General features: G+C 38.9%; 2 protein-coding genes across 8 annotated transcripts in view; one reads left to right on the top strand and one right to left on the bottom strand.

Annotated features, from left to right (window-relative positions):
• The window catches only part of LOC117135339 (protein madd-4), a 42,504-nt gene extending 35,165 nt beyond the window's left edge, over window positions 1-7,339 (bottom strand). For 4 of the 7 annotated variants that reach the window (XM_033295551.1, XM_033295543.1, XM_033295546.1 and 1 more), the window contains exons 1-2: window positions 6,938-7,338; window positions 3,738-3,825 (exon numbers count right to left, since the gene is read on the bottom strand). In XM_033295551.1, coding sequence (XP_033151442.1) covers window positions 3,738-3,803 — 66 coding nt within the window. In that variant the 5' untranslated portion in view covers window positions 3,804-3,825; window positions 6,938-7,338. Of the gene's footprint in view, window positions 1-3,737; window positions 3,826-6,937 lie in introns of all 7 variants that reach the window. The other 3 variants (XM_033295549.1, XM_033295550.1, XM_033295553.1) reach the window with 2 other exon arrangements.
• Window positions 7,340-9,713: 2,374 nt separating this feature from the next.
• On the top strand, window positions 9,714-13,702 carry LOC117144752 (elongation factor 2). Its single transcript, XM_033310112.1, has 5 exons — window positions 9,714-9,817; window positions 10,330-10,544; window positions 10,599-11,126; window positions 11,619-12,315; window positions 12,394-13,702. The coding sequence occupies exons 1-5, from the start codon at window positions 9,815-9,817 to the stop codon at window positions 13,483-13,485; spliced, it is 2,535 nt and encodes an 844-aa protein (XP_033166003.1). The 5' UTR covers window positions 9,714-9,814; the 3' UTR covers window positions 13,486-13,702.
• The last annotated feature ends 375 nt before the right edge of the window (window positions 13,703-14,077 follow it).

The raw sequence follows: 14,077 nt of genomic DNA, 5'->3' as shown, positions 1-14,077 counted from the left end.
TGTTAAAGAGCTTACTAAAAATCACCCTATATAGGGTGAAGGTAAATTTAAAAAAAAAAAATCAGTGCGAAAATGAAACTTCGGAGCAGAACTTAAATACATATGTACACATACCGGGGCTTGTACGCTTCACGAATGGAAAGGTCATTCCTCATATAATGGGCTCATTCTTCATCTAACCAACTTTATGAAGTATTTTAATTTATTTTTTCCTTAGAGCGTGTATATTCTATTTATATTCCATATTATAAAATATATATATATATATCATTAAAACTCCTACATATGTATATGTATATAAATATGTATGTATGTATCCATGTTTGAGCCCGCCCAACCTAAAAGCTCTTACCACGCGACCACTCGCCAATACCATTAATCATCTGTGCAAATGGTACAGCTCAGACTTCAACTCTCCAACTTCTTCAAGTACTCTTAGGAAACACTTACCACAAAAACTTGTCAGCTACGCCTAGACCATTAACACAACGAGAAAAAACACGCAAACAACTGGCAAACAAATATCTCCCGGGAAAACATTCAGACAAATAGTGGAAAAGCAGAACGGACTAACGGCGCACGCAAAGGCTAAAGACCTGAAACCGAAGTCAAATTTTAATCATATAAACCACAAGAAAAAATAAGCCACAATGAAAATATTTATAAAGCATTTAGAAGAGCAAAAATAAAATTCCACTTCAAAAGACGGGATAACAACTGAAAAAGCCTGCACAAAGACCATAAAATAATAGGCGGCAGAAATGGGAGTTAAATTTGCACCCATTCCTCATTACAACAATAAGGCTTTTGAAGTCACATCCAACGAAGAAACTTATTCGCAGTTTCCCTTTCATACACAAACTTCGACAAACTGATTCAAAGATTCGGTCTCGACGGAATAAATCAGAACAATACCATCTGATTTGCCCTACGAGAAATGGGGAAACCAAATTACATGATCACTTTCTTTTAGATGAAATTTCGCGTTCACATTTCCATCAGCTGTGTAACGGGTATCTGATAGTCGGGGAACTTGACTATAGCATTTCATATAGCATATTTTGTTTTTTAAGTGGATTTTACTTTACGTTTCAATACACAGGAAATAAGAGACATGACGTAAATATCACAATAGGATGTGTAAAAATAATTGGGGGGGCTTCTGGCTCTACAATTGTACTTAATATTTATATCCGTTACTCGTAGATTAAAATCAAAGACACTAAAATAACAAGATGCGTAACGGCCATACATTGGTTTGACACTATGCAGCCACTTTTTTGGTGAAGGCCAAATTTGCTCTTTTTCCGCTCGCTTACGCTGAGAGAAGAAATCTAAAAATAGAATTTGCTTGCTTGTGTGAGTAAAAACAAGAGACGAGAACGCGTATATTTGTGCGTGTTGTGCTAGAAGACGATTTTCGGGCCGAAATCAATTCTGATCGAAGAAACGAATTTACATATTTGGAATTTTGGCAATATGATGAAAAAAATAAAATTAATAAATCACGCCCTGACTATTATAATTTTAAAGTTTTTTTTTTTGCCACGCCGACTGGCACACTCACACTTTTAAAAAATAATTTAATTTTTTGGTTGAATCTTTCCAATTTTTATCGATATGCTGAAATCATTCTGTCCACGCCCACTCTATCCCAAATCTAGGCCCAAATCTATCCCGCCCACACCTTACAGCATTAAATTAATTCTTACCCCAATTTCAACCGATATTCCTTAAAAAATGTTTTAAATTGTCGGTCCATTTTGGAATAGCTGAGTAAGGAGTCGACTATTTCGTTCACTCTTGTTACCTTAATTCCAATTACAATTCCAAAAAAATTCCAAAATCAGTGTAAATAATATTTCAGAGTAGGATTAATTAAACCTTAACTTGTTCGTAACCATGGCGATACTGTGCACTATTTATGTATGTATATTGGAAAATGTGTTTGTCGATGGCAACGAACACCACTGAACTTATTCGGAACTTGACTTATTCCGTGTCATAAAGAAATATAAGATTTAACGAAAACTATGAAAAAAAAAAAAACTCTGAAAATCATGAAACATTTCATACATGAATAATTGTTAGACAATGTGGAGTCCGATTTTTTCTTTCCAGCAGCGTGCACATGAAAGTGGTATTTGACTTTGTTGCCATCTAAAGGGCGCATAATGAAAGGTCTTAAAATGCAACCGCAAAACAAGCCTTAACGATTCAAATTTATTAAGAAGGCAATGCTGGTTCTAACTTTGTTATTCGACTCCATTAAAAAAAAAATCCAGGTGCCATCGATGAATATGTACCGTTTACAATATAAATGTTGCATTGTATGTAATGTCCCAATCAAGGGCGTCGCCAGGCCATCAGCCAGGGGGGGCATTTAGTAGAATTCATCTTCCAACACTGGAAAGCACCTATCAAGCTTACATATGTATTGGAAGCAGATCGCTAGAATTGGCAGATTGACTAACAGAATAAAAACAGTACATAGTGTAAATAAACAACGGGAAGTTACGTGATAGGCAGCAAATTATGAATTTAATTAAATATTCCAGGGGGGTGGAGGGGAGGGGGTGTGGTTAAGCTGACCTTTTCCACCCCCCCCCCCCCCCCCCCCCCCCCCCCTGCCCTACCTTGGCGACGCCCTTGGTCCCAATTCAATTGATTGCCTTTCCCTTGCCAAGACATTACCCATATTGATTAGTAATTCACATCTATATTTGGACGAAGGGAATGGCTTTGGCTTTTTGGTAAAAGCTTACTTAGCCTTCTTATGTATCACAACTCTAATGGAACTTCCAGAGCAGTAAGTTATAGCCCTTATAGCAGAAAAGTCATATATTCGCTACCCCTAGGTAAGCAGACCTATGCATTACAAGAGCGAATGCTATAGTCAAGTTTCCCGACCATCAAATACCCGTTACTCAGCTAGTGTGAATGCGAACGCAAAATTTCATAATTTTTCTGGGATATCGATAGATATTGGGGAATAAAATGCTAAAAAATTTAACAATTGTTCCAACCGGAACAATCCGGCGTGACCTGTTCGGCGGCTTTAGGGCGTTAGAGTGGGCGTGGTAAAAATTTTTTTTGCAAATCGAAAGAAATTTACAAGACTAATGAAAATGTGAAAAAATATCAACACATTTTTCAAAAGTGTGGGCGGGCAACATGGGACAACAAACTGGCGGTGCGTCTTTAGAATCTGTACGCTGAATCTCAACCTTCTAGCTTTTTATAAGTTCCTGAGATCTCTACGTTCATACGGACAGACGGACATGGCTAGATCGACTCGGCTTTTGATCCTGATCAAAAATATGGTCGGAAACGCTTCCTTCTGCCTGTTACATACTTTTCAACGATTCTAGTGTTACTTTTACACGAAGGAGAGAGAATAAAGCTTAACATGAAATATTTATAAATGATACATATACGTCACCGAATTGGTTGATGCTTTGACTTCACGAAATCGATTACAAAATGTGTCAGGACTAGCAAAAATCGAAGAAAAACGAAAGACTGCCGAGTTTAAGACATTTTGTGGCCGGTGCCAAAATTTTTATTTTGGAAATCTAATTGAAAATGGCAAGACAACATATTGATCCCGACCGAGAATGTATATATTCTTTATGGGGTCGAAAAGGCTCTTTTTCTGAGAAACAGATTTAAAAGTACATATTCTACTAAGTCTTCAGTCCTTACATTTTTAAATTAATTTTACAAATTGTTCTTACCAAAAACAAAGGTGCCCATATTTTTGAAGACGTCCAGTTCATGTTCATCGACATTTTTGTCTGCATGTTCTTAGAATCATGTTTTCTTCTGCAACAAAGTAAATAAGTACAATGATTTCAAAATATAGACATGTACAACACTAAATACAATATACCAATTTATTGGTGGTAAAATTTTTTAAATTTATTTTCGAAATTTAAAATTACGAAAAAGTTCGACAATTTTCAAAAATCAAAATTGCATCGTTTGCTCTCGCACCCTTTAAAATTTCGAAATAAGCTACAATTTAGAAATATAAGAAATTAAAGACAATCTCGGTCAACTCAGAGGTTTATTCTCTGCCTATCTCTTAAAAGTAAATATTATTATTTAAAAACGTTTGCCATTATTATTTGTTTTTATCGTTTGCCCGCCCTAAAAAAAATAATTTCGTATGCCCGTCACATATAAATATTTAATCCTGTTAAAAAAATTTTATCGCTTGCATACTCTTAAAATTAAATTAAAATTGACGCTTTGGTTACAAAGATATTAAAACTTTTGTAAGGAGGAAAAACTTTGCGTAGCAGACATATGCTTTTCTGCGCGCAACAGCTGATTTCTTTGTTGTGGCCCCATCTATATTTATTTCTGGTATGCAGAACTAAACATTTTTTAATTATGAATGCATTTAATATTATATTAATTGACCGACTTTCAGAAAATGGGGCCTGGTCAAAAAAAGTGGGTAAAGGCAGTTTTCGGTGGTTGGTGGGCAGAAGAATGGGAATGGCGGTGGCAACGACCTGAAACAAACTTGCGCTAACTCTAATCTCTACTTTTTAGCCTTTATAATTTCCGAAACTTTGACATTCATACGGATTTTCAAATATGACTAGATCGTCTCGACATTTGATAATGATTAGGAAGATCATGAAGCGGAAAAGATCATTAGCTGCCCCCCCTGGAGCTAAAAGGAATGTTCAAGAAATTTCATAATTTGCTGCTTATCACGTAACTTACACTATGTTCTGTTCTTATTCTCATTAGTCAATTCTAATTCTATTATTCTCATAGTCAATCTGCCTCCACTTTTATCGATCTGCTTCCCAAACATAAGTTGTTTGCTAGGTGCTTTCACTAAGAGTTTCCAGTGTTGGAAGATGAATTCTACTATCTGAAAAAAATTGAAAAGTTCCTTTTTCGATTTAAAACACATACATACAGAGGTGGTCAAAAGTATTTACACAACGAGCTTTTTTTTCAATTGTCAACTAATTGAAAAAAAAGCTCGTTGTGTAAATACTTTTGACCACCTCTGTAAATATGTCTAGCCTATTCTATAAGGAAGGAGGTAATAATGTTTTGCCTATCGACAGAAATCCGAGACAAGTCGCGCTTTTACACATTTACCGAGGGAAAAGCTAGCAGTAACTTTTCACTCACAGGCAAAACTTTTTGGTTTCGGCTAGCAGCTGAATAATAATTGCATGGGTTTCGCTATAAATTATTAGTTGCTATTACATGTTTTGTGATCTTTAAAGTTATTTCTTATTTAAAACAAAGGCACTCGAACATAATTTCAAAGGTCAATTTGTAAACAGTTGTTAAGTCCAAAAAAATTAGCCTGATAATCTTTGAATCGCCTTTAAAGTTTCATTAAGCCAGACTTCTATAATTCTAAAATCAAGCGATACAATTTTATTTGTATTTAAAACAAATCTAGATCGACTACCAAAGAATGAATCAATTCACAGTCGTCGATATCTGGAACATAACCGTATCCAGTCTTTTTAATCTCCTCGCTCCTTAAGTGACATATAGGTATACGTCACTGCACAGGCACTTTCCCATCGCGATGGACCAACACCCAAGACAGCAGATGTTGCAAGACCAGCATATTATGTCAAGCAACAAAAAATTAAGAATCATGATCGAAAAAAGCTTCAACAATTATATCTTAAGCAGCAAGATTGTTTTGCGATGGTAGAGCCGAAGATGGACCAGCGTACAAAATGTCTTCATTTGGGTTATAATACCTCCTGCCTTCTAAATGGAGCTGACATGCAGGTAATTGTCATCGTAAATGGTAAATTATATGTGTGGAAGCAAGAATTTACCAAAAAAATATAAACAAGGGAGAATGTCTGTCCGTATGAATGTCGAAATCTCAGGAACTATAAAAGCTAGAAGGTTTAAATTAATCATACAGACAAAGACGCAGCGCAAGTTTGTTTACCCATGTTGCCCACTCTACACCCACAAGCCGAACAAAACTGCCATGCCACACTTTTAAAAAATGTGTTGATATGTTTCACATTTCTATTACTTTTGTACATTTTTATCGATTTGCAAAACAACTTTTTGCCACGCCCACTCTAACGCATTCTAACGGGCAGGACTTGACGGCAGAATCATATGTCTGTACATACCCTGTCCAGACGTTCCCCACATTGCCTGAATTTTCATTCATAACTTGACTCTTCATGCCTCCCCGCCATACAACCGACAGTTTGTCTGGTCGGTTCTTGACACTGTCGTTGACTTTTTTCCAACTTTTGCCGCATTACCTTATTCACACTTGTTTTAACACCCCACGCTCAACAAAAATTATTTTTGAATGTTTCACAATTTACTTAAAAAGCACAACGACAATGTGTGAGTCGTCGGAACCTTTTTATGCATTTGCCGTTTATTAAAAAGCTGCCGACATATGTGCACACTTATGTACATTGCTTGGTCCCCGTGTGCCGAGTTCGGATTGGGCCTATTAAGCTTTTGTGCCTCATTGTGTGCTTTACAAAAATTCATTGGAATCGGTCATTTCGTATTCTTATTAAATCTTTATTGGGGTCATCAAATTAGATTTCAACCTAAACCTAAAATATGCACTCTGCGACGGTACACATGTAAAGTTTAATATACAATCAAATCCAACTTCCGACTTCTCACATGGGTCGAGTTCAATTACTGATGGTTGTTGGGATAATCACGTAAAATCTAGCAAAACGATTCTTGCTTCTGATAACACTTAATTTCAGTCTTTAGGTCCCAAAAGAAATATTGAATTTTTAAAAGCACTTCATTCGGCTGTTTGAAGAAGAGGAATTAACTGGGTCTACCGACCTATGCTTCACAAACCATGCAATTTATAAGAAAACTGAATTAAAACGGAAGTTTAGCAGGATTTTTGTAAGTAAAGTAAAGTTGTAAGACTTACGGCAATCAGAAATTAAATGGCTTGACTCGCTCATCTAATAAAAATCCAAGATCCATTTTTAAGTTTATCGGAAATATCCACTCTATACTCCACAATTATCACCTCTTCCAGCTGATTGTTATACACTCAAACTAAATTAAAATTTAGATTGCCGCACTTGCCACTCGTTGCACAAAAACTATCGTTTTAACTTTTCGACACTGAAGAGCACCAAAACGATAGAACATGCTTTTCCAAAATTATGAATTTGACGGCTTAAGAGTATTTTAGGCTTATTGCTCCTGTTTCTGCGTCGTAGTTTCTTATTATGATTTATATAATAGAGTCTTTGCCTGTCGTTTTCTATAGAGCTTTGTTTATATTAGTTTTGGTCTTATATTAAATGTTACATTTAATTGAGTACTGTATGTTCTAAGTAAAGAAAAAAAATAAATCATAATTTTTATCATCAAATTAATTCTTTGTTAATGAAATTATATTATTGAGCGTATATATCTATATTTTCTAAGTTTCTATTATTATGATTTTTCACTTTGTCAATAACACAACATAAAGTATAATTTAAATATTCCGGTTTAAATTGGTCGGTAAACGTTTAACTTTACATTTTTGAGACAAATGAAAGGTAAAGGTAAGGTCACGTAATGTAACTGAAACCTTTTGAATATTTGTTGCTTTCGCACTACAACACCGTCGCGCACAAAGCAATACATTAATTGTGCAACGTGAAAGTCCCAAATCACAAAATTGTCCTTTACCGTTAGCACAGCCCGCGAGCTCCGAAAATCACTTGAAAACTGTTCGCCCGTCATCATTTTCATTTGCCGGCCGTCTTCGCGCAGCAACAATGCTGCCGCAACATTAGAACGTGTTTGAGTCAAAACGTCAGCAACAATGCTGCAGTAACATTAGAACGAGCAAGCTTTTGAATTCGAGTGAGGTGAGTTCTAGGTAGTGAGGGGTAAGTGAGTTGAGTTCTAGGTGCTGAGGGGTATTGGTTGAGTGATTTTTTGAATGCGGAATGCAGAATTCCACGAAAAAAAAGAGAACAAGATAAAGCTCTTTTCTTCCGACAATGTTTCAGCTGTTCAATGCAGCATAAAAGCTATTTGACAGTTTTAAGCAGCTTCACGAACCATTTTGATATTTGATGAGTGGTACCGGTGGGCAATTGTGAACGTGATTTAATTTTTAAAAATTTATGGAAATTTACAAATCTAACACAAAAATCAATAAATATAAAATAAATAAAACATTTGTCAAAAGTGTGGCAACATGGTACATTTATGTGAACAAATATTAACTTATGTTAGGCGGAATGGTGTTTGGCTATGGTTTAATTAAAAAGTTTTATTTAAAATATACGAATTAGGCGTTCTGGTCCAGCATTGTCCCCGGGTTGAAAAGTTTCAACTGTTGTCCTCCTTGACCAAGTGCCTGGTTCGTCTTTCCACGCTCTTTAGGTGATTCCAGAGCAAAAAAATAAATATCTGATATAAGAGGGACCACAAATGGAGAATAAGGTAGAGTCAAAGACACTAGAATTCTAGTGTCTTTGGTAGAGTAGAGTAGAGTTTCCAAGGCTGCTTTTCTGTGATACGACCCTCAAACTCAGAGATGTCGTGGGGCCGTCTAATTCGCAAGTTTCAAGTGACGTCAGAGCAACAAGACGCTTTGAGATGAAAGCAGAGAGAAAGCTATAGTCGAGTTCCCCGACTATCAGATACTCGTTACTCATCTAGTGTGAATGCGAACGCGAAATTTCATCATTTTTCTGGGATATCGATAGATATTGGGGAATAAAATGAGAACAAATTTAAAAAATTTTCTAAAGTGTGGGCGTGACAGGTTCGTTGGCTTTAGGGCGTTAGAGCGGGCGTTGTAAAATTTCTTTTTGCTAATCGATATAAATTTACAATAGTTTATGAAAATTTAAATTTACAAAATATATGAAAAAATTTCTAAAAATGTTTCAAAAGTGTGGGCGTGTCAGTTTTGTGCGGTTTGTGGACGTTAGAGTGGGCGTGGCAACATGTGTCTTTGTCTCTAGAATCTGTATACATAATCTCAACTTTCTAGCTTTTATAGTTTCTGAGATCTCGACGTTCATACGGACATGGCTAGCTACTCGGTATTGATCCTGATCAAGAATATATATATTTTATATGATTGGAAACGCTTTCTTCTGCCTGTTAAATATTTTTCAACGAACAAACTATACTATAAAAGTACTCTATGAGTAATGAATACCAGAAACACTTAAATTACCCTTCTACCGCCTTCAAGCCGCCAATAACTGCCATGCTCACACTTTAGAACAATTTTTTAGACTTTCGGATCTCTTGTTTTCTTCGTTTTATTATTGTCTGCCCAATTTCTGTCGATATGTCTCACGCCCACTCTTACACCTACAAACCTTAATAAGTTTTCAAGCCCACGACTTAAACCCTGTTTTTAATTTCTACCGCAACGCCAACAAAATATTTAAATATTTTCCTAGAGAATCCCACTAGCTATGCCCTTATATATGTATATCTAGTTTATCTTTCAAGATTATGAAGGATAGTGGAAAACTGAATTTTATGTATATTAGAAACTCGTACTTTTTCTCAAAAATGTGCTTTGTCGAATCGAGGAAATTACGAAAAAGTCAATTTGTAAAATACAAGTTTAAAAACTATAAAGTAAACATGGAAAATTACTTTCTGATGAATCGTCACGTGAACTACTATCGATCAACTACTGGTTCCGACTATCAAAAATATCGAGAATTGTCCCAGCTCTAGGGTCGCTGCAGCACCTCGCTCTTTCCTGTCGAAACGCCGTTGAAAGGCGTAGTGTTTTTTTGGTCCGCGAGAAAATCTCCAAACATCCAAAATGGTAGGTGCCCAATGTCCGTAATAATAACCCCATATCTACAGTAAAGGCCTAGAGGCGACCTGCATTAATATCTTTAATGCCCAGTGCAAAAAGTGCAGACGTGTCGACCATTACTTGGTGAAATTATGTGTCCACATATTTTCACGTTTGCTTATTGTGTGTGTGTGTGTGCTTGGTGGTGAAATGCAAGACAAAGACTAGGAATGACGTATGCAATTTTCTTTTGAAATTTGGCTAGGATGTGATCCAGCTTGGTGCATGTTATGAAATACCTAAGAAAGCCGTACATTGCTATTATCTATCTATTATTGCTACTATTATAAATATTATCGATGCTGTAGCTCGCGAGGGAGTGATTTGTGGGTATTTGTTCTTATCTAACCTCAAAGACCTTTCCACGTCTGTAAAGCCTTAGTCTCGGTATGGACGCCATTTTCAAATCAGCACATGTGTATAGATCAAGTGGAAACTTGTTATAATATGTACATAACGATGCCTTATTTATTTTATAGGTCAACTTCACCGTCGACGAAATCCGTGGCCTTATGGACAAGAAGCGGAACATCCGCAATATGTCTGTGATTGCCCACGTAGACCACGGCAAGTCCACCCTGACCGATTCCCTTGTGTCAAAGGCTGGTATCATTGCCGGAGCCAAGGCTGGTGAGACTCGTTTCACCGACACCCGCAAGGATGAGCAGGAGCGCTGCATTACCATCAAGTCGACGTAAGACCAGTGACGTTCCAGCACCCTTGCCTTTTTTAATCCGCTTTATTGCAGTGCCATTTCCATGTACTTTGAGGTGGAGGAAAAGGATCTGGTGTTCATTACTCACCCCGATCAGCGCGAGAAGGAGTGCAAGGGTTTCCTGATCAACTTGATCGACTCGCCCGGTCACGTTGACTTCTCCTCGGAGGTGACTGCCGCCCTTCGTGTAACCGACGGTGCACTCGTTGTGGTAGACTGCGTTTCCGGAGTGTGTGTCCAGACCGAAACCGTGCTGCGTCAGGCCATCGCTGAGCGTATTAAGCCCATCCTATTCATGAACAAAATGGACCGCGCTCTGCTTGAGCTGCAACTAGATGCTGAGGAGCTGTACCAGACCTTCCAGCGCATCGTCGAGAACGTGAACGTTATTATTGCCACCTATAACGATGATGGAGGCCCGATGGGTGAGGTTCGCGTGGATCCCTCTAAGGGGTCAGTGGGCTTCGGTTCTGGGCTTCACGGATGGGCGTTCACCCTCAAGCAGTTCTCTGAGATGTACTCCGAGAAGTTTAAGATTGATGTTGTCAAGCTAATGAACCGGTGAGTTATATTTCAAAGTTTTTTTTTAAATGTATTCAAACTTCTACCACAAAACGTGTGGCGCTGAGCGGTCGGCTTCTTGAAAGACATCTCCGCAAGGAAAGTTCTTTAAGAGTCTCTCGTGCTGAGGGCGCCACAAGTGGACCATAAATAGAAGAAGATTAAACTTTTGGATGCTGTTTAAACGCTGACTTGGGACCGCTTTCCTAATGTTCTAACGAGTCATGTTAAGGCAGTTACCTTACACTAATTGTTTTTAATTTGTAAACAGAATCTTTTATTGTTCTCATCATTTCCTTATATATTTTAAATCAATTGTTGTTTGGCCTCATATTATACAACATCGATATATTTGGACGTCATTTTTGCTTAACTTCAAAATTTATAAATTAATTATGCAACAAAGCATAAGCATTTCTTTAAGTAGTTAATAATAGTACTTAATATGAAACATCCGAAGGTACAATTAATCGTTAAACTTCTTTTTCACAGATTGTGGGGTGAAAACTTCTTTAACGCCAAGACCAAGAAATGGCAGAAACAGAAGGAGGCTGACAACAAACGCTCGTTCTGCATGTACATCCTGGACCCCATCTACAAGGTGTTCGATGCGATCATGAATTACAAAAAGGAGGAAATAGGTACCTTGCTCGAGAAAATCGGTGTGACCCTGAAGCATGAAGACAAGGACAAAGATGGCAAAGCTCTGCTGAAGACTGTGATGCGCACCTGGCTGCCAGCCGGCGAGGCTTTACTTCAGATGATTGCTATTCATTTGCCGTCGCCAGTGGTTGCCCAGAAGTACCGCATGGAGATGCTGTACGAAGGTCCCCATGACGATGAGGCCGCTCTCGCCGTTAAGTCTTGCGATCCTGATGGTCCTCTAATGATGTACATTTCTAAAATGGTACCCACCTCTGACAAGGGTCGCTTCTATGCTTTCGGTCGTGTGTTCGCCGGTAAGGTGGCCACTGGGCAAAAGTGCCGCATCATGGGCCCCAACTATACCCCTGGCAAGAAGGAGGACTTATATGAGAAGGCAATTCAGCGCACAATTCTCATGATGGGTCGTTACGTCGAGGCCATCGAGGATGTTCCCTCTGGCAACATTTGTGGTCTGGTCGGTGTTGATCAGTTCTTGGTTAAGACCGGTACCATTACCACCTTCAAGGACGCCCACAACATGAAGGTTTGCAGCGTTTTTTCTTCTTCTTTTTTAGGTAGCATACAACTTTATTATTGATTTTTAAATTTTTTTCGTTTCTAGGTCATGAAGTTCTCCGTGTCCCCTGTGGTGCGAGTGGCTGTGGAGCCAAAGAACCCCGCCGACTTGCCTAAGCTAGTGGAGGGCTTGAAGCGTTTGGCTAAGTCCGATCCTATGGTGCAGTGTATCATCGAGGAGTCCGGCGAGCATATCATTGCCGGTGCCGGCGAGCTGCATTTGGAGATCTGCCTTAAGGATCTAGAGGAAGACCACGCTTGTATCCCATTGAAGAAGTCTGATCCAGTCGTCTCCTACCGTGAGACTGTGTCGGAGGAGTCCGACCAGATGTGTCTGTCCAAGTCGCCCAACAAGCACAACCGTCTGCTGATGAAAGCCCTACCTATGCCCGACGGTCTTCCCGAGGACATTGATAACGGCGATGTGAGTTCCAAGGATGAGTTCAAGGCTCGTGCCCGTTATCTGTCTGAGAAGTACGACTACGATGTGACTGAGGCCCGTAAGATCTGGTGCTTCGGCCCCGACGGAACCGGCCCGAACTTCATCCTCGACTGTACCAAGTCCGTGCAGTACCTTAACGAAATCAAGGACTCTGTTGTCGCTGGATTCCAATGGGCCTCAAAGGAGGGTATTTTAGCCGACGAAAACTTGCGCGGAGTACGTTTCAACATCTACGATGTGACGCTTCACGCTGATGCCATCCATCGTGGTGGTGGCCAGATCATTCCAACCACTCGTCGTTGTCTGTACGCCGCCGCAATAACCGCCAAGCCGCGCCTGATGGAGCCTGTCTACCTGTGCGAGATCCAGTGCCCCGAGGTTGCTGTAGGAGGAATATACGGTGTGCTCAACAGGCGACGTGGCCATGTTTTCGAGGAAAACCAGGTTGTGGGTACTCCCATGTTCGTTGTCAAGGCATACCTGCCCGTCAACGAATCATTCGGTTTCACCGCCGATCTGCGCTCTAATACCGGAGGACAGGCCTTCCCTCAGTGTGTTTTCGATCATTGGCAGGTGTTGCCTGGCGATCCGAGCGAGCCCTCAAGCAAGCCCTATGCCATCGTCCAGGATACTCGTAAGCGCAAGGGTCTTAAGGAAGGACTGCCCGATCTATCCCAGTACTTGGACAAGTTGTAAAGCACCACCACTCGATCCCCTACAACATACATGTGCTGGCTGGCTGAGCGGAAAAATATAGAAAAATATGGAGTGACCGAACATCTTTATGCGGCAAGGCACTTGAAACATCGCCTTCGGCCAGTGTTTTAAAAAAATAAAAACAACAACAATACAAATTTCGATGATTATTAATTGTATAACATTAAATCAAAAATAAATCAAGTAAATGATTAAATCTGGTTTACATAAACCAGAGGGCCGCTGTGTGACTGAAATGAGAATAGAATAGAGAATTCTGCTCGCTTGTGTCCTTTCCATACATTAAAGTGATTTGTCAGTGACCATACCATATACACTGGAATATGTGAATAAAAGACTCATATTTTAATTTTTATTAGTTAATAGGCCTCCATTTGTGAAAATAACGCCGTCAGCCGTTCCTACCGCACCGGTTTGGGTTGGAGTCCTTGCTAAGCAATATCCCCGTCGAAGTAAAATGATTATGAAATCGATATCCGATAGCCCAACACATTTGCAGAAAGTCAAGTTCTAGAAATTTAGTTTTTAAGTTTTTTTCTGCGCTGATCTATCTATTTATTTGCTATATTTT

This window comes from Drosophila mauritiana, chromosome 2L (assembly GCF_004382145.1).
Source record: "Drosophila mauritiana strain mau12 chromosome 2L, ASM438214v1, whole genome shotgun sequence".
NCBI lineage: Eukaryota > Metazoa > Arthropoda > Insecta > Diptera > Drosophilidae > Drosophila > Drosophila mauritiana.
Note: the sequence above shows the minus strand (reverse complement) of the source record. Positions and strands in the feature narration are given on the sequence as shown.

Excerpts from the sequence above, each read along its gene's own strand:
- LOC117144752 (XM_033310112.1), top strand. Across the intron at positions 10,545-10,598 it reads TGCATTACCATCAAGTCGAC|TGCCATTTCCATGTACTTTG; the intron begins GTAAGACCAGTG and ends GCTTTATTGCAG. Across the intron at positions 12,316-12,393 it reads AGGACGCCCACAACATGAAG|GTCATGAAGTTCTCCGTGTC; the intron begins GTTTGCAGCGTT and ends TTTCGTTTCTAG.